This window comes from Carcharhinus amblyrhynchos, chromosome 15 (assembly GCF_965287045.1).
Source record: "Carcharhinus amblyrhynchos chromosome 15, sCarAmb.v2.hapA, whole genome shotgun sequence".
In the NCBI taxonomy this organism is placed as follows: domain Eukaryota; kingdom Metazoa; phylum Chordata; class Chondrichthyes; order Carcharhiniformes; family Carcharhinidae; genus Carcharhinus; species Carcharhinus amblyrhynchos.
Genome location: NC_137338.1, coordinates 54,417,185 through 54,436,662, shown reverse-complemented (window position 1 = coordinate 54,436,662; position 19,478 = coordinate 54,417,185). Strand labels below are relative to the sequence as shown.

The window sequence follows — 19,478 nt, the reverse complement described above, 5'->3', positions numbered from 1 at the left end:
TCTCGCCAGGCCCAAGAGCAGGTTCACGAAGACATCGACATCCCGACCCTACAATGAATCTGCCCAGCCAGTTGATTTATAATCAGAGTTCTCTTCCAATAAAACACTGGCGAGCTCCCACCCCCACCCTGAGTGAGCGAGGGCGGGGGCGTGTCTGCGCAGGCGCACTCTGACGCCCGTTGCGTCAGTCTATATCTAGGGCGCCTGCGCAGAGATCAGGCAGTAGCTAGATTGGCAGCAAGATGAAGGCAGTGTGTGTATTGAAGGGAACTGGGGAGGTGACCGGTACCGTTCTGTTCGAGCAAGCTGTGAGTCACTGGGGGGAGAGCAGGGCCTTCTCTTCGTTCGCCTGGGGTGTAGGGTTAAGCGTGTGCTCAGAGACCTCCCCTAGGCCTGCTGTTAACAGGCGCTTGTTTGTGTTGTAGCCGCTGGCAGTGAGAGACTGCCGCGGCCATACAGCACCGAGTGAGAGAGGTTTCAATCCTTCTCCCCCTCCTTCCCCATCTGCTACGGGGGCTGGGAGCCGCTGAGTTTAAACCTGACTGCGCTGGAGAGCCGAGTTGTGTAACAGCTACTAGAGCTGGATTAGAGCAGAGGCGAAGTCCAGAATCAAATCGAAGGCAGGTTTAGACTCTCATCTAAACTTGTGCCTTTTACTACTTTTTTATGCGAGTAATGAACCTTTCGACGCGATTTGGAAATTCTCTTCCCCTCCTCTTTCACCCCCCCCCCCCCCCCCCCAACAATTTCCGCACATTTTTGCTTTGTCATGGTTGCACAGTTAACATGACGCAGTTGAGTAATTTGTTAATGTAGTTACGGAAAGCTGTGGAGAGGAGGGAGTGAGCGATTCTATTTTCTGCTGTTGTGTTGCAGAATGTGAAGTTGGCCGCTGACAAAATCAATTCTGAATGCCCTTGACCTGCGGTTCGTGTGCATACATGCCAATTTGTAAAACTAACGAGCTGGCTTTTTTCTTTCTAGACATCTTGACTGTTTGCTCAACATGAGCCGCAAGTCTTTTGAAAGACTGAAATACGTTAGCGCGTGAGCTTGGCGCCCTTTTCAGATGCATGTTACTTACCACATTGATTTATTGCCGTGCGAAATTCACTTATTCAGGGCAATGAGTTCCATACTGAAGGCGAGGGACGAAGCTAGCAACCCAGTGGTTGCACTCGAGCAAATAAGTAGGTATCTTCCATTGATATCCCATTTTCTCACTGAAAAATTGAGTTACAATCCCTGTAGTGCAAAAGGAGGCCATTTGTCAATCGAGTCTGTACTGATTCGGTCTATAAAAGCATATTACCCAGGCCCATCCCTGTAACCGTGTGCTTTTACCAGGGCTGATACACATCTTTAGACACTTTAGGGGCAATTTAGCATAGCAAATCTGTCTAGCCTGCTCATCTTTGAACTGTGGGGGGGTTGTTGGAGCACCTGGAGGAAGCTCGTGCAAACTGCAAAGTCACCAAGGCTGGAATTGAACTGGTGCTGCCACAGTTCTCCATGTAGCTTGCTCAACATTTGTATCTGAACCACTCCCTCAGATGTTATCTTTTGCTTGGTGTTTGTGGTACTTGATTTGTGCAAAGTTGTTGTACCACATTGCATAAGATTGTGTAAATGAAAGTTGTTTAATTTTCAAGTACTTAAGATATGAAGTTTGTTTACTGAGTGGGAGAATCTTGAGGGTGTGCAGCCTTGCTGCATTTTCTGGCTTTTTGAAGACCTGAAGCATTGAACAGCACCACCACCCCCCCCCACACAAAAATGATGGTTACCAGTAATGTCCCCATCCCACTTAAATGGGTAAACATAAACCTAAGAAATAAGAGCAGGAGTAGGCCATCTAGCCCTTCGAGCCTGCCCCACCATTCAATAAGATCATGGCTGATCTGTCATGTCTGTTCCACATTCCTGCCCTCTCCCCATAACCCTTAATCCCCTTGCCTATCAACCCGTGTCTTAAATATATTTAGCGAGGCAGCCTCCACCACTTCAACAGGCAGAGAATTCCAGAGATTCACCACCCTTTGAGTGAAGAAGTTCCTCCTCAACTCTGTTCTAAACTGCCCCCCCTTATCTTGAGGCTGTGCCCTCTAGTCCTACTGTTCTTTCTGAGCAGGAAGAGCCTCTCCACCTCTATCCTATCCATCCCATTCATCATCTTGTATGTCTCAATGAGATCTCCCCTCATTCTTCTAAACTCTGAGTACAAGCATTGTTTATTCAGCCTCTCCTCATAGCTCAACCCCCTCAACTCTGGAATCAGCCTAGTAAACCTCCTCTGCACTCCCTCCAAGGCCAAAATATCCTTGTGTAAGTGTGGTGACCAAAACTGCACATAGTACTCCAGCTGTGGCCTCACCAGTGCCCTGTACAGTTGCAGCAAGACCTCCTACTTTTATATTCAATCCCCCTCGCTATGAAGGCCAGCATCCCATTAGCCTTCCTGACCACCTGCTGCACCTGCAGGCTGGGTTTTTGCGACTCATGCACAAGGACCCTGAGGTCCCTCTGCACTGTCACATGTGGCAGTTTTTCTCCACGTAAGTATAGTCCTTCCTACCATTATTCCTACCAAAGTGGACAACTTCACACTTGCAACATTAAATTCCATTTGCCAGTTCCTGGCCCATTCACCCAGCCTATCTAGATCCTTCTGCACAATTTGCCGTTCCACCAATCTTGGTGTCATCAGCAAATTTCAACACCATACACTCAGTTCCCTCCAGATTATCTATATAAATGGTAAATAGCTGAGGCCCCAGCACTGACCCCTGGGGCACTCCACTAGTCACCAACTGCCAATCTGAATAGCACCCATTGACCCCCACTCTCTGCCTCCTATTTGACAGCCAATCCCCTATTCATGCTAACACCCTACCCCCCAACTTCATGCCCCTGACCCCCTGTAATGACTAATGGGAGAATCCCATTGTGGCAGCTTGAAGTGCCTTTTGCCTTGATTGCAGAGGCTTGGACCAAAATTTGATTCCTCTGGCCAAGGGGGAGGTACACAGTAAGAAGTCTCAATGCCAGGTTTAAAGTCAAAGGTTTATTTGGTAGCAAAATCCACTAGCTTTTGGAGCACTTGGTGCTCCATCAGGTGAGTGGGAGATATATTCACAAACAGGGCATATAAAGACACACTCAAATTATAAAATGGTTGGAATGGAAGTCTTAAAGGTACAGACAATGTGAATGCAGAGAGTATTAAGCACAGGTTAAAGAGATGTGTATTTTCTTGAGACAAGACAGTTAGTGAGATTTTGCAGGCCCAGGTAAGTATGGGGGTTGCAGATAGTGTGGTGAGCCCAAGATCCCAGTTGAGGCCATCCTTGTGTGTGGAACTTGGTTATCAGTCTCTGCTCAGTGACTTTGTGCTGTCGTGTTGTGAAGGCCTCTACTCGTTGAGACTACTTTTGTTTACCCCAGTCTGCCACACCTCCACATCAAGGGGGACATGGCACATAATAGCAGAACCACATTAGCTGTTTTCCAGCTTAGAAGGATTGTAGAGATAGCCAAGGAACTATAGACCAGTGGGTTTCATGTCAGTGGTAAGGAAACTATTGAACACACTTCTGAAGAGGGCATTTATCCCCACTTTGAGAGGCCAGACTTGATCAGGGATAGCTTAATCAGAGGGAATGAGGAAAAACCACGTCTAGAGGATGATGTCTGCAATGTGCTGTCTGGGAGGGTGGTAGAGGCAGAATGCTTCTTTCAAAAGTACCTGGATGAGCACTTGGCAAATAACATTCAAGGCTGTGGGTCAAGTGCTGGTTGATGGGATTAGGTGGGAATTTGGGTAGTTCTTGCATGTTGGTACAGACTTGATGGGCTGAAGAGCCTCTTCACTCTGATTCTATGATTACTTGCTGCACATAATGTTCTGTGATTCATTTACAAGGATGTCTGGGTCCCTTTGAATGCAACTGCTCCCCAGTCTAGGGGTCAAATGTTTTTCCTTCAGAATAAATGTTAACATTAGTCCAGCTGCCATGTTCTTGCCCACTTGCCTAACCTGTCCATCCCTACGCAGCTCCTTTGTTACCATCTACTTTCTCATCTAACATTGCATCATTAGCAAAATTGGATATCTTGCACCCAATCCCCTGATTTCAATCATTAATTATAAAAGCTGAGGTCCAAGTAAAGATCTTTGCCCTATTGGGCTTATTGGCCTGTAGTTCCCAGTTTTCTATCCTCTCTGAAAGTGGTAACTCAAAGCCAAGTGTTTTCATTAAAACTAGTTAGTTCATTCACAGCCAGTGCTTCCTCCTTTTCTCAATGCTTACTGTCTTGAAAATATCTTGACTAAAGATCCAAATGGACATGTCTGAGATTGAAACTTTTGTTTTAAACATATATGCCTGCAACTTTCAGGCTAATGTTTTTAAATAGTGGCTTATTTTATGCACTACCAGTTTGAGGGGTTCATTTTAGTTTTAATGGCCTTCAGTCCAGCTCTGCAATCAATTGGTTTCAACAGTTATCTTTCATCTCCCAATTAACTTCTGTAATTGGTTAAACTGACCAGCTCCAATCAGGGAAAAATTGGTTTTTAAATTGGCATGTATGAATGAGCCAAATTAAGTCAAGTTAAAATGATAAATTCCATTTGTAACTTTGTATTAACTTGTTAACTACTGATTTTCAGTGCACAGAAGTATATCTTGTATATTACTGTAATCTTTCCCTTTTTTGAAGTAAGATATAGTTAAGAATTCATGGCTCACTGACTTAACTATAAATATAACTTTTAAAATTGACAGGTCAGGAAGGAACGAAACTGGAGTATCTGTCCTAGTAAACGGCAGTTAGTGGTAAGGCCACATGCTGGCAGTGAAATATTTATATAGCTTTAGGTTAGAAATGTGAAGTAAATCTGCCAAAAGATTAAGGTTACAGTTTAAACGAATGAAGGTGATGGAGTTGTTTTAAACATGTTCTCCATAGCACTGCACATGAGTGAAGAACTCAGGTTTTTTTTTTGAAGGGTGAAGGTTCAAATGCCATTTTAAACTTGTACTGCTAACAGTCTTGTAATTTGGAGTGGCGTTAAACAAGCTTGGAACATAGATTTGTTTTCGATATAAATTGTAAGAGGTTGCAGTACTACCAGAGTGCAAGTTACTTAAAATGGTTACTTATATTGATTTTAGTGTTCTAATTTGGAGGAGGTTGTGCATATTAATAATGGATTTGCAAATAGTTGTTTAACAACTTTGTACTAGTTACATTACAAATCCATCACTTATGTCCTACCAATTTTGCTCAGTTGGCTGGACAGCTGATTTGTGATGCCAACAGCAGTTTGCATTTCTGTACAGGCTGCAGTTTTCATGAAAGCTTGCATTTTGCCTGAGATATGGTGGTCCTCAAGTTAAATCAAGTCACCCCCCCATCCTCAAGGGGAGAGCAATCTTTGGTCACCTGGGACTATGCTGACTTCACTTCACCTACCAACTTAATTATTCTTGTTGCTATGCATGACCCCTTTCAGATTGGGCAAATAAGGAAACTCAGGTTGGATTAGGCAGCTTGTTTTAACCCTTCTCATTATAACTGATCATGGTTAGCTGTAGCACAAGTTAAAAGATCTTTCGTTAGCCTCTTAGTTGCCCTAGGAAGAATGTGGTACTGATCTTCAAAAGAAATTGGCTTCTCATTCTCTTAGCCAGAAATAATTGTTGGAAACTAACATCCATTGAGACTTAAATACTGCTGGCACATGACAAGTGAACACAGCTATTTGGACCAATGTATGCTGGTCCAACATAGTGAAGATTCATAATCAATGTTTTACATTTAAAATTCAAGTTTTTTTTTAGATGAACTGAACTAATCTGACCTGTCAAATTTGTAAGAACAGTTAGCATCCCCGCAGACTGCAAGTCAAACACCATCTTGGGCTGTCATTTGATTCTTCTGTTTCATTACACTTCAAGGGGACACTAGGTTTACACTGTAGTCTGAATTTCTGATTAAAGACAGATGGCTATTCAAAATATAATTAGTGCTGTAGTTACTGTTCCAGGAAACTTGCTTCCTTGGTTTTTTAGCACTTGCATGTTCAGTTTCAAGCTAAACACAAGGTATTCTTTGGTCTGAATTTGGTAGCTTTGAACTGAAATCTCATAATCCTAATTATAATTGTTATCCACATTGAAAATAATCCTGGTGTTGGGAGTAGTGTTATCCACATGAGAAAATAGAAATCAATGAGTTGACTTACTGTGATTGAAGCAATGACTAAAAAGTATTCCTTCAGGTGTTTAATTTGATCAGTCACTTTTGAAACTTTGGATTGACCAGTACACTTTACAGTTTCTGGTTTTGATATGGACCTCAATTTGCTTTTATTCAGAAATAGATCTCCATAAGACCAGATTTAAAAGCTGCACAAATGTTTGGGTTACACTGCTTCACCCCCCAACCCCCTTCTGTCTCTTGGCAAGCTAAAATCTAGCTTCTGGAGGAGTGGCTGTATTTGTGCCAGTACAGGAATTAGTACCTTCAGAGGAGGCAAGAATAGGGAGAGGTTTTATTTGCTAATTTAAAAATGACTGTCAGGAGCTTTCATTGCTTTGAGGTTGAGTTCAGTTTGGGTCATTTAAGTGTTAAAATAGTTGAAGTGCCAACCTGTTGGATACTGTGCAGAAAGCTAATAGTGGGCAGCATGTCAGATATCAAAGGTTTCCCAACACTTACCACCAAAACCAAAGTTCTTGCTGTTCTCCCATGTGGATCAATTGATGGTCCAACAAGCCATCAAAAACTCTAGATTACTGCAGTTCTTAACATGTAGTTTAACAGATGAAGTGTACTTCAGAGCATTGATAAATTATAAACTGATGAACCAATTCAAGTATAGAAGGGATGTTAAAAGGTGGCTGCAGCAATGATGAAGTCAGATGCATATTTGTTTTGACATCCCTTGGTGTACTTTCAAATCATTATAGAAAAAGTAGAGTTTTGAGATTTTGGATTACTTGAATAGATAATATACTTACTATCCAGGGCTTAATAATAGTTCCTTTTGGTTAAGTTTATCCCTGGTACTATGTGTTCAATGCACAAAAGCAGGGAAGGTATGTTGAGCCTTTATGAAATACTATCTCAACTCAGGATGTGAAGACATTACAAAGTACAGGAAAAATTTGAGAATCACTGCAGGGATGAGACACCACCTGGATATATCGGTGAGGCTGGGACACTTTTAGGTGAAAAGGTCAAGAATCAGGTGACAAGGATTTATTTTGCACATAAGATTGAGATTCAAGCGTACTGATAGCAGTTTCAGTTGTGATTTTAAAAGGAAATTGATTATTTGAGCATTTACTGGGCATATTGGAATTGGGTAGAGGGAAAGAGTGGGACTAGCTGAATTGCTTTGAAACCCAGCACAAACAATGGGCTGAATGGCCCCTTTGTGATTCTGAAGACATAAAATAAGTGGAAAAGACTGGGAGTTAACAATGCTGATCATTGACTTGATATTTGGTGGTAGTGCTCAAAGTTTCTTCTTTATCCCTATGTAATATTTAGTTAGAACCAATTCCCCTCAGAAATTGAATGTGAATTGTCATAACCATTTTTGTAAATGAATTATAGCCTAAACTGACAATTTATTTGTTTCTGTACTAAATCCATGTGATTAGTTTTGCAACCATAGAATTTCAGCAGTATGAGGAGGCTATTTGGCCCATCAAGTCTTCACTGATCCTCAGAGCATTCTGCTGAGGTCCACTCCCCCCCACATATCCCTATAATGCTGCACATTGATCATGGTCCAATCACCTAAGCTGCACATCTTTGGACTGTGGGAGGAAACCAGAGCACCAGTAAGAAATCATGCAGACAGTCACCCATGGCTGGAATCAAGCCTAGGCCCCTGGTGTTGAGGCATCCATGCTAACCACTGAGCCACTCCTGCCTGTCATCCAACTTCAAACATAGAACTTTCAGTAGCATGCATGCAGTCCTGCAACAAATCAATTGAATCAAAAGTTTTAAACTGAGGGTGAAGAATATATGGTTTACTTTAGATAAGTTTGTAATTTAAAATCTGATCATGACTCATCTGTAGATGAGTACTGTACATAACCTTGCTATGCCTGAAAACTGCAATTGCTTTTACCAGTCAGTTGCTTGCAAATATGCCCACATCTGTGACTATGCTGTTAAATTCTGGCTATGGTTTTGAGATGAGCATGCTCTAAGCATATGTGCTGTTTCTAAAACAGAATCCAGCTGTACAAGAATTAATTCACTCGGATTTTTTTCCTCACCCTACAGCTTACTTTTCCTCAACTTCCATATAAAAATTCTGGGTAAACACATTGTGGTTTTAAGTCACTTAATTGCTTGCACTGTAGTAATTCTAGAAATCTTGGATGAGGTACACTCCAAGATATTCAGTTTTAGTATTTTTGAGGGAATATTGACCTTTATTTAACTAAATACAAATGAAGCCTGTCATACAGGGAACAAGGAAACAGCCATTGCAAGTTTAAAGTGTGATTATGGTAAAAGGTTGAGATTAATTTGGCAACTATTGTTCCAAGTTTTTGTATAAGCCTATGTGACACTAACCAAGCCATCAAGTTACTGTAGAAATCATGGTATTAATTGATTCTGCCTGGAGGCAACTCGGATGGCTTGACTTGAGTGCCTTCACTGCAGATTATTAAATTGCCAAACTTGTACAAAATGTTTAAAACATCTGAAATTTCTTTTCTCCAGGCTGATGGACCTGTGACTCTAAAAGGAAGCATCACTGGATTGACTCCTGGAAAGCATGGATTCCATGTTCATGCTTTTGGAGATAATACAAATGGTATAAACTGAATACTTAGTGTTCTGACAATCTTGATGTGAAGTATGATGCTTACAATCTTTGCATAGCAACATGAGAATCAACTAGAATGGAAGTATTCCATTCAGGTGGAAAAAGATCAAGCACTGTGATGCTTGGTGGAACAAAAGCAGACTAATTGCAGTGCTGTGCAACTCAGACAACATACAAGCTTCCAACATTACAGCAGTGACTACACTTTTTAAAAGTACTTAATTGACAGTAAAGTGGGTTGTAAAAGCTAATGTGTAAAATCAAGGCAGTCTTAGTACACTTGAGATTCATATAGCCTGCAATATAATAATTCCACTTTGAGCACTGATCAACCAGTTGAGTAAAACAGATCCTGGAAAGAAAATCATCAACTATCAATTATGCCACAAATCTATCTAGCATTAATGTATTAAAAAAACAATGAGAATGAAAATGCCATCCAATTCTTAAACAAGAAGGCATTTGGTTCTGGTCATTCCACATTCCTTTTGCCTTTTTATCTGCAGTGGTCAAATGACCAGACCAGCTTGTGATGAGGGATCTTGAGGCAAACAGGAACAGGACATCAGGGCAATTGGGAGTTTGGGTCAAATTGAAAAGATTCAACTGAATTGAGCTTGGGAGCCAACTGAAATTGGAGCAGTATTAGCAGTATGGTGAGTGGTAATGATTTGAGGCACTCATTAATGCTGTGCAAAGCCTGGACATTTACCCTGGGTATAATGAAGGAATGTTAATGAACAAATGAGCATCTAGCTGGCACACAGAATTTGTCCATAGGAGTGCACATCTACTTAGCTTCAATGAAGGAGTGCTCCTATATGATTCACTTCAAGGGAAATATTTTTTAAAATTTTGAATTCTAAGAACTAATGGAAAAATTTCAAGCATGATTTTGTTTTAACTGATCTTGATGCCCAGTTGTAATGTCAGTGTGTTTCTAATCCTTTACAAGATGTGGATTTTATTGGCTGAGCCAGCATGAGCTACCCTTTAGAGGGTACATTGCATTGGGTCTAGAATCATATGTAGGCCAGACCAGGTAAGGACAGCAGATTTTTCTCCTGAAAGGAGATTAGTGAACCAGATGGGTTTTTACAAGTGGTTTCATGGTCATTAGGCTTAATCCAGATTTTTATTGAATTCATATTTCAACCATCTACCCTGGCATGATTCAAGCCCAGGTCCCTAGAGCATGACCCTAGGTCTCCAGATTACAAGTGCAGTGATAATACCACTGCACCATTGCCTCCTAAAAAGAGGACTAATGTTTGTAGGAGATTTACTATACCTGTGTATTAGGTACAGAAGCTTGCAACTTGCAATTGGGTATATATTTTGCTGCTTTTACAAGCAAACTAATTTGTAGTCTGTTCAAAAAGTTACATGTAATGTGGTTCATGTCTAGTGCACAAATGGTGAATCAGGCCCATGAAATTGAATGTCTCAGCCAAGAATACTGAATGCTTCAAACTCTTGAACTAACTTTCAAAAATATTTCCATTAATCTCTACAAGGGAAGTAATGTTGCAGTCAGCACTGAAAAATCTTCCTTTTCAGTGCAGGAACAATCATGGAAAGAATATTGTTTATGAGCACATTACTGAAAAAAGCAAGGCAATTCATGTGGGTTTGGAAAGAAAGACACATAACTGGCTCAGCTCACTAGAAAAAGTGCTACAAAAAGTGTGTGGGGTGATGAATGCAATTAAATTTGAGTTGGAAATATACTGGTATTTTGGATTGATCTCTTGCATTGGTCTGAGCCTAGTTACCTACACACACCCTCTTGAGGGGGAGAGAAAAATGTATTTTTAGTATATCAATCTCCCTTTAACTGCTTTCCTCCAAGCAGGCAGACCTTTTTCTTAAAATGGAGAATGGGTCTCGAACACATCTCATGCTTTTGGTACCTTTTGTAAACTGCATCAGTTGCTACTGTGTAGCTGTGGGGAGACAGAATATCTTCACATATGTACACCTACAATGTACTTTGAAAGCAAGTAATTTCCATCAATCCTTGGAGTGCTGTCTAAACCTCTACATTATCACTCCTTGCTGATCATAGCCTCTTTACTGCTGTGATGGTTGCACATCCCCTCACTTGCCAAAGGCTGCCTTCAGTAGTCTTGAGCTGTGGCCTCATTGACTTTTTTCTTGGGCAGGATGACACTTCAGCTGGTTAAGTAGGTAAGAACAGTTTGCTAAGCCATTTGAGGTTGGTTGAGTCACCTGCATTGTTATGGGTCTGAAATTGCGTGTAAGGTGGCTGACTCCTTCCTGAAAGGACACGTGAACTAAATGGGTTTTTATGGTAATCAATAGTTTCATGGTAGCAGTAGTGAGAATAGCTTTAATTCCAGATTGAATTCATTAATCATAATAGGCAGCATGTCAGGATTACTATTCCACTTGTACATCCTCTACCCTATTTGAACCATTATATGTAAACAAATGTAAATTTCTCACTTCCACCTCTTCCACACAAAGTGCCTGAAACATTTTCTTGTCATAACTAGTACATTGTGTGAAGCATACCTCTTCTGTGTCTATGTACAATACAGGTTGTATCAGTGCAGGACCTCACTACAACCCCTTTTCAAAAAATCATGGTGGACCAGATGATGAAGAAAGGTGAGTTTTAATGGATTGGTTTATTGATGAGCTACATATATTTGAAAATGTTTTGAATGCTTTTGGGCTACATATTTAAAATTGGCAAGTTAATTTGTTAAAACTAGTTACTTTAAACTGCAAAGTCAAGATTTGGGCATAGCAGAAAAATTTTGCCCACTTGACCTAAGTGTTTAAAAAAAAAAATTACCTTGATGGATGTTGATTCTTTAAGAGATGGGTTTAGCTTAGTTGGGTTGATGTACAATGTTAACTTTTGCTCCCAGAAGGAGAAAGTAATTCCTGTACTGAATATTCATCAGAACTCTCCCTTGTGCGTGTCTTCAACCTCCTCCCCTCAATATTCAATAATGTCCCTGTTGGTGAACTCCCTGTTCTTAGAATTGGTGGAAGAGGTCCCAAACATAGAGTAGCCACAAATATTGTGCACAAGCAGGTCAGAGGTAGGGTTACAAGTGACTCTTACTCCTTACACTCCAGAGCCTGTATCCCATCTGCAAGACAAGTGATGGACTACTTCCCACTTGTGTGGATGAGTACATCTAACAAGATTGAGAGCTCAATACCATCCAAGAGACTACTTGCTAAGCATCTCAACCACCAGCACACCATAGTTGCAACATGTACTATTACAAATTCTACATTCAACCCACCAAGCTTGCTTCAACAAACACTTCAACCTGGGATACTAGAGAAATAGCTGTATTTGACACAGCCTGCTATTTCATCTGCAAGTGCCACACAATCCTGATTTTAAAATAATAACTTTATCATTGTGTGTCAAATTCATGGAACTCTCTACCTAACAGCACTGGGTCTACTGCAGTACATGGACTGCAGCAGCTAACCACCATTACCTTGAGCAATACATGCTGACTTGATGGTATCTGTTGTATTATTGCTTGGTTTACTCTGCTGTAATGATGTTCATGAACTCACTGGAAGTTACTTAAGTTCCTAGTGTGGGAACTAGGTAGAGGAGAAGCAGCCATGTAAAAGTACTTGTACTGTTGTTCAAACCCTCATGCTCCTTAGCCTTAACAAATGTTAACACATCCATGGACAAAAGTGCTTGGATTTTTTGATTACTTTTAAGTTGATCAATCAAGCACTCTAACTTTGCTACCCAGACAAATGCATCTCTAACAACACTTAAAGCTTGTTACCATCCAAGACACAGCAGCTCACTTGATCACCCTATTCACCAGTGCACCAAACTTGCTGCCAATATAATATCTGAAAACCATTGTTTCTTGACTTCCAGCAACATCTTTTATCTGTGGCTTTACTCAAACTTGTGTGGCTTGAAGTACAGTACCTTGGTGTACTTTCCAAAGCTAGGTTTGGGTTTTAGCATCTTCTGTTTGGCATAATTTGAAATGTATTTGATTTAAAATGTTTTTTTAGCTGGACACTATCAATACTCAAGTTATGCATTTCCTATTAGAGCCCACAGTTTCTAATTTCTGACACCCCTCTTTGGTTATCAATGCACCATTTGTAGTACCATGCTTAGCTTTGCATGTTTTTGCTTGCACAGTTCTACCTTCCTTGAATGTCATGAAATCCAAGCCTTCCCAACATACTTTTTTACACTTTTGTTACTACTCAGCTGCTGTTGTCTTGATGTAAATCTTGTGTTTTGTGCAAATTTGAGTGTGCATGCATAATTTTCTGAATCCTATATTGAATGTAAGACATAAGAGCAGAATTAGGCCATTTAGCCTATTGAGTCTGCTCCACCATTCAGTCATGGCTGATTTTCTCATCCCCATTCTCCTGCCTCTTCCCCATAACCCCAATCCCTTATTAATCAAGAACCTATCTATCTGTCTTAAAGACACAATAATCTGACCTCAACAGCCTTCTATGGCAAAGTTTCAGTCCCTCAAGTGCTTTGTTTTGGTGGAAAAAGCCCCAATTTCTTCAGGATTTTGACTTGGTAGTGGTGGCATTTTTTTCTTGGATTTGTGATTTTTTTTTTAAGAAGAGCTGTAACTCAGTTTTCAGTGCCATTTGTTTTGCATGTTTACTTACATCAAAATGTCAAGACAGATGTGCATTTGTTTTCAAGAAGTGGGAGATGTTGCTTTCAAAATGATTTGGCCACCTTCATTTGAGCCTCAGAACAAGAATTTGTTGCCCAGTACAATAAATTGTTCCAGTCTAATATTGGCCCCATCTGTATGTGCATTTCTTTGTGCAAAGAATGTCATTACCTACTGAACATGCTTGCCAAGGTGTTGCTTTTGCAAGTTCTCCTCTAATTGCTTATATCAAAACTTTGAAGGATTCCTATCAAAGTGCTATGCCCTAGGGATTAGTTAAGCAATCCAAGGTTGTTCTTTAAGCAATTATCAGTTTAAAGTAGTAATTGAGGGCATTGGAGAAATATTCACAATTAGTGAGTGTTATCTTTAAGTTTTTGGAGGAAGATGTAAGACATCAAATTAGATTATATTTTGAACATAAATTTGATACTGAAGGCTAATCTGCTGGAAGTGCTAGTTGTCAAGCTTTTGCATTCTGCAGGAATGGGTCTATATGGAGAGCTTGGAACAAGGCAACTTTAATGCAGATCATGCTGGAGTGAAATTGGGCATCTCTTAGATGCTGCAGTGAGAAGCATTCAAGCCATTTTTTCCTTAACCAAGGTTCTCTTCTCCTGCTGTGCCCCCACTACATGACAGCAACTGGGTTTGATCTATTTCCTGCATTTATGCCCATATCCCTCTTTCCCAGAACTTTTTTCTCACTTTCCACCATCAGCTTCTGCATGCAAAGGATCATCCTCTGCCAAATCTTGCATGATGCTACCATGAAATGCTTCCTCACCTTGTACCCTTCTGCCAGTAATCAATAGGGACTACTCCCTCACCCTAGTCCACAGCACCCTCCCTTTCAGTTGCAGAAGGTACAATAGCAACCTTTTCTCATCCCACCTCACTGGGGGCCCCAAACACCTGTCATGAAGCAACATTTCACTTGCACCTTCAATTTCATCTACTGTATTACTGCTCCCAGTCTGAGATTCAATGCAGATTGGCTGACACTTTCACTCCACCTGCAACTACAACCCAGCTTTTGCTGTTGCTTGCCATTTTAACTTCATCTTGCTTTCATGCTGTCATGTTGTCTTTACTAGTTAGTGTTCCAGTGAAGCCTAATACAGACTGGAAGAGCAGCACCTCTTCCAATTAGATTTGTTGCAGCCTTCTGGACTCATTGAGGTTATCAACTTCCTCCTCCATCCTCATTTGCCCCAGTGCTGCCACCACTGCCTGCAGTCATGTGCACTTATCCCCCATGTCATTTGTTGGTTTTGTTTTTTAACTAAGCATTGACCTCTCCTCCCATTAGCACATTCTACTATCTTGCTTTTATTCCATGATCTGCATGTTCTAAAGACCTTCACACTATTAACCAGTCCTGTCCTGTCTGGCATCTCTTCTAGCTCATCAGTGAACACCTAATCATCTGGTTGATAAAATTGAATAACTGGAAAGGACTTTAAAGCTGTTGGGACCTTTCAGGATGGGTCATATTTTTAGCATTGAGAGCAAAGTCATGATGTGGAGATGCTGGCTTGGATTGGCATAAACACAGTAAGAAGTCTCAACACAGGGCAAAGTTAAACAGTTTATTTGGTAGTAAATGCCACTGGCTTTCAGAATGCTATTCCTTTGTCAAGTGATGTTTACTATCAAATAAACCTGTCAGACTTAACCTTGTGTTGAGACTATTGGGAGCAAAAACAGACTGCTCAAGCTCTGATGTAACAAATTAGTAATGTTGCCATTTCTTGGAGTGGAATTGCTGCTCCATCCTCTTATGCTGTATATAATCCACTATATTTCTCCATCTTCACTCTGAAGTCATATGAACGTGTGGTTAATTCTGTGTCTCTCCATTAGTGCCAGGCCTGCTTAGTTTTTCCAGCATTTTATTTCAGATTTCCAGCATCTGTAGTATTTTGCTTTTATGCAAAAGTTGAGGGGGAGATGAACTAATAGACTGATGGAAGAGGCTTGAGGGATTAAGTGTAGGCCATCTTCCTACACTTAGCATGTTAAGAATCCCCATATCCTTAATCATGCAAAAATCTGTTCAGTTGAAGTTGTACTAGAATCTCAAGTGAGGATGCTGAAGGCAATTCAGCTTGTTTAGTCAGTCATCTAACCTCATTGGGTGTATATAAAGCTGAGGGGTAGAAGTAAATTATGGATGGGGTGAATTTAAATCTGGCAATGAATTACTTGGTAGCTTAAACTTGTCTTTCCTTCTGTCCTGTGATCAAGAATTATATCATCCCACTGCCTTGTCCCTGTGTTTCTTGTTATAAAGTAATTAGGGCTCTTCTCAACCCTGAATGACCTGTAATTAAAAGTATTATGAAGCTGCTACTTAATGATGTAAACATTACACACTAGGACCAGATTGTTACTTTTGGGTGACTTTCATTTTGGATAACTAGTTGTATCACAGCTTGGTATGGCTCCTGTTCTGCCCAAGACTGCAAGAAACTACAAGGTCCACCTTGTTGTCAAACAAGGGGCATGCACACAGTGGGTTGTGTGTGGGCTGCTCTTGGAGGTTCCTGGAGCGGCCTAGTACTTCGTGTTGGTGTGTGTCCTTGATCCTGGACCAGTAGACAGGTGCTGCAACAGTTCAGTGACTAGCACTGCTAGCTGTGCAGATACATGGATTTGGGCCTGTCTGTGGTTGTGTGGGTTTCCTCTGGGTGCTCTGGTTTCCTCCCACACCCCAAAGATTTGCTCTTAGGCTGATTGGTATATCAAATTGACACTATTCTCCCCTGAATCTGGCTAAGTTAGGGGTTCCACTCACATACACACAGGGCAGGGTAGGTGTAGGAGGATGCAGCAGCATGGGCTTGTTGGGCTGAAGGGCCTGTTTCCCATGCTGGGTTGTTCTTTGAATATAACCCAGTCCATCATGCAAACCAGCCTCCCATCCATTCACTGTCTACACTTCACACTGCCTTGGAAAAGCAGCCAGCATAATCAAGGACCCCACATACTCTCCATCAGGAAAATGATTCAAAAGTCTGAGGTCATGTACCAACCAACTCAAGAACAGCTTCTTCCCTGCTACTGTCAGACTTTCAAATAGACTTACCTTGCATTAAATTGATCTTTCTTTGCACCCTAGCCATAACTATAACATTACATTCTGCACACTTTTTTCCTTCTATATGAACAGTATGCTTGGCCTATATAGAATGCATGAAACAATACTTTACTAATGCATATGATATGCATCAGATGGGCCCTCATTGTTAGAATGGTTTTGTCACAAATGTGTAAAGGCATTGCATTTTTGGTGAGCCAAATAAAACTGTTTGGAACAACTAGTTGGTGTACCACCATTTTGTAACTTGGGAGACCAAGGTCTCTTCTGCCGGTGATACATCAGAGCAGAATTTTGCATCAACATATACATGTGTCCAGCAACTGAACTATGGACTAAGTTCTGACATGAGAAGGCAATTCATGGCTGCACTGCTTGCATGGCTAATGGAATGAACTGAGCCTATAGTAATTAAATAAAAGCTATGCCAAAAATTTTGCTGCAGGAGTCCATGTGTAATCCATGACAATGTGGGGTGGATGAGGATGATCTAACTTCAATTCAATGAATGGGTGGCCTAAGCAGAGTGCAATTATTAAAATTAAGTCAGTGTAGAACTAGAGCATAAATTTGTGGCTTTGCAGTTAGTGAAGTTCAGTCTGCTGTGGAGGTCTTTCCCTACACCAAAGATACTAAAATCCTTTAAGTTACCTGTAATGTAAAATGCTATTCTCATGAAAACATGTTTTTGAAGTTTGAAACATTTGCATTCCATTTATAAAGTTATTTGGTTTCATTGCAGACATGTTGGTGATCTAGGCAATGTGGTGGCTAATGGAAATGGTGTGGCTGAATTTGAAATCAAGGATCGTCAACTCCACCTTTCTGGGGAAAGGTCTATTATTGGACGCACACTTGTGGTAAGCATTAAAAACTGACCTTGTTAAGTAATAGGATGTGAATCAGTTAAGACTAGATAAGTATAAATTAATCAACTGAACTTCCAAAGAACTAACCTATAAGACTGGTAATGGGCATGTGAATGGACAAATGTCTCCTGAGCTGGACCTGTAAAATTAATCTCTAGGCTACTTGCCAATATATTCTGGTCTTATTTGTAGATGGCTAGAAACAGTTTAATGGGATTAAGTCTTCAATGCAAGTCCACTATTAGCTTAATACTCTTGAATATATTTCCAGTTTTGTTCAGATATTGATTCTGAATGTGGCTTTAGAACCCAAATGTGCGTTTGATTTTCGACCTGGAGTGAAAGAATGTAACTGTTGTAGGGTCTGAGTTTTCAAATAGCCTTGCCATTAAATGTCTTTTTTTTGTTTTGCAAAGGTTCATGAGAAGGAAGATGACTTGGGAAAAGGTGGAGATGAGGAGAGCTTGCGAACAGGAAATGCTGGAAGCCGTTTAGCCTGTGGTGTGATTGGAATTGCTAAAGATTGAAATTGGAATTTTTCTTTGGCATACTTACCCTGTTAACTACTGGTCCAAAATACTCTAATGTGCAGCAACTTTGTTCTATATACTTTGAGTTCCATAATGTCTAGAACACAAACAGGACATCTGGTTCAACTGGTCTTTGTCTGAAAAGTTGTGCTTTAAATTCCTTCAGATGTACTGTTGATTTCTAAATCCAGAAGTTGTAAGTAACATCCAATTGGATTTTGATTTGTTAGTCTGGAAAACTATTGGGATTTGAATTAACCCAATAGCTGGAAGCACTGAATGTGTTGTCAAAACTAATAAAGGTAGTGTTTTCTTTCCATGTGCTTCAATGAAAAGATGGCTTGGCTTTCTTGTTTTTGAAGTAATCAAGACCTTTGTACAAGTAAACTCAAACATTAACACTACACAACTACACAAATGAATGGAAAAGGAGCATGGAAAAACCTAATGCTGACTTTGTTTTTCTAAACAGCTGTGTACTCAAACATTGAAACCACTGCTGTCCAATATGGAGGTGACAAAAAATTATTTCTTTGGATGGCAATCCTTGCTTTCTCCTTCAGCTACCATACTACAATTCCATTTTGAGAGAATAAGCTAAATCTTTTTCCAGTTTCATTCATGTTCACAGTCTTAAACAATTAAAATACTGGACTTTCCTCCTCTATGTTCAAGGAGGAAAAAGACAGTAGGACTAGGGGGCACAGCCTCAAGATAAAGGGGAGGTGGTTTAGAACAGAGTTGAGGAGGAAAAGGGTGGTGAATCTCTGGAATTCTCTGCCTGTTGAAGTGGTGGAGGCTGCCTCGCTAAATATTTTTAAGAAGCGGGTTGATGGGTTCTTGATAAGAGAGGGGATTAAGGGTTATGGAGAGAGGGCAGGAAAGTGGAACTGAGCCACGACAGATCAGCCATGATCTTATTGAATGGTGGGGCAGGCTCGAAGGGCTAGATGGCCTACTCCTGCTCCTATTTCTTATGTTCTTATGTACTTATTCTAGATGGTGCATAATGATGATGAACAATTTGACTTGTTTTTTTCAATTACTGAAATGAGGTGCCATTGAGAAAGCAGCCTCTTCTTGAGCTCAGGGTGGAGAGGTGATCAAACTGGACCATTGAATTTGTAAGGAATATAGATGCTTAAACTTTATTACAGAGGCTTGTGTTAACAGTACAAAGTCCTTTATACTGTGAAAATGCCCTGTTCACCTTGGGGATTCTAAAAAATTAGATGGCAGGTTTGGGACTGAGCTGAGAAGCTTCAGTTGAATATATGTCCATGGGATGGAGCACTGTAGGTTCTTGGCTATCTAAGGGATGAAAATACAGCAAACAGGTGAGGGAGATCAGCTGAGCTTGAATAACTGAGCAGCTTCAAAGCACCAAATTGCATTTTATAGCTTGTATTTCTAATGCTCAAACCTCTT

The 19,478-nt window shown here is 40.6% G+C and overlaps 2 protein-coding genes across 3 annotated transcripts in view; one reads left to right on the top strand and one right to left on the bottom strand.

Moving 5' to 3' along the window:
• LOC145353309 (rho guanine nucleotide exchange factor TIAM1-like) overlaps positions 1-1,099 on the bottom strand; it is a 324,742-nt gene extending 323,643 nt beyond the window's left edge. Inside the window, exon 1 of the mRNA XM_080203944.1 lies at positions 1,085-1,099. The gene's annotated coding sequence lies outside the window, so the exon portion shown is untranslated. The remainder of the gene's footprint in view (positions 1-1,084) is intronic.
• On the top strand, positions 177-18,367 carry LOC145353311 (superoxide dismutase [Cu-Zn]). Of its 2 annotated transcripts, XM_080203954.1 has the most exons (6): positions 202-308; positions 4,788-4,838; positions 8,761-8,854; positions 11,431-11,500; positions 17,394-17,511; positions 17,937-18,367. In XM_080203954.1, the coding sequence occupies exons 1-6, from the start codon at positions 243-245 to the stop codon at positions 18,045-18,047; spliced, it is 510 nt and encodes a 169-aa protein (XP_080060080.1). In that variant the 5' UTR covers positions 202-242; the 3' UTR covers positions 18,048-18,367. The 2 variants fall into 2 exon arrangements, with proteins under 2 accessions (XP_080060081.1, XP_080060080.1); XM_080203955.1 differs by lacking the exon at positions 4,788-4,838 and having other exon boundaries at positions 177-308.
• The last annotated feature ends 1,111 nt before the right edge of the window (positions 18,368-19,478 follow it).

Bases quoted from the DNA above. Each gene is read 5' to 3' on its own strand.
- LOC145353311 (XM_080203954.1), top strand. From the start codon at position 243: ATGAAGGCAGTGTGTGTATTGAAGGGAACTGGGGAGGTGACCGGTACC. The intron at 309-4,787 runs GTGAGTCACTGG...TAAAATTGACAG, and splicing joins CCGTTCTGTTCGAGCAAGCT to GTCAGGAAGGAACGAAACTG. The intron at 4,839-8,760 runs GTAAGGCCACAT...TCTTTTCTCCAG, and splicing joins CTAGTAAACGGCAGTTAGTG to GCTGATGGACCTGTGACTCT.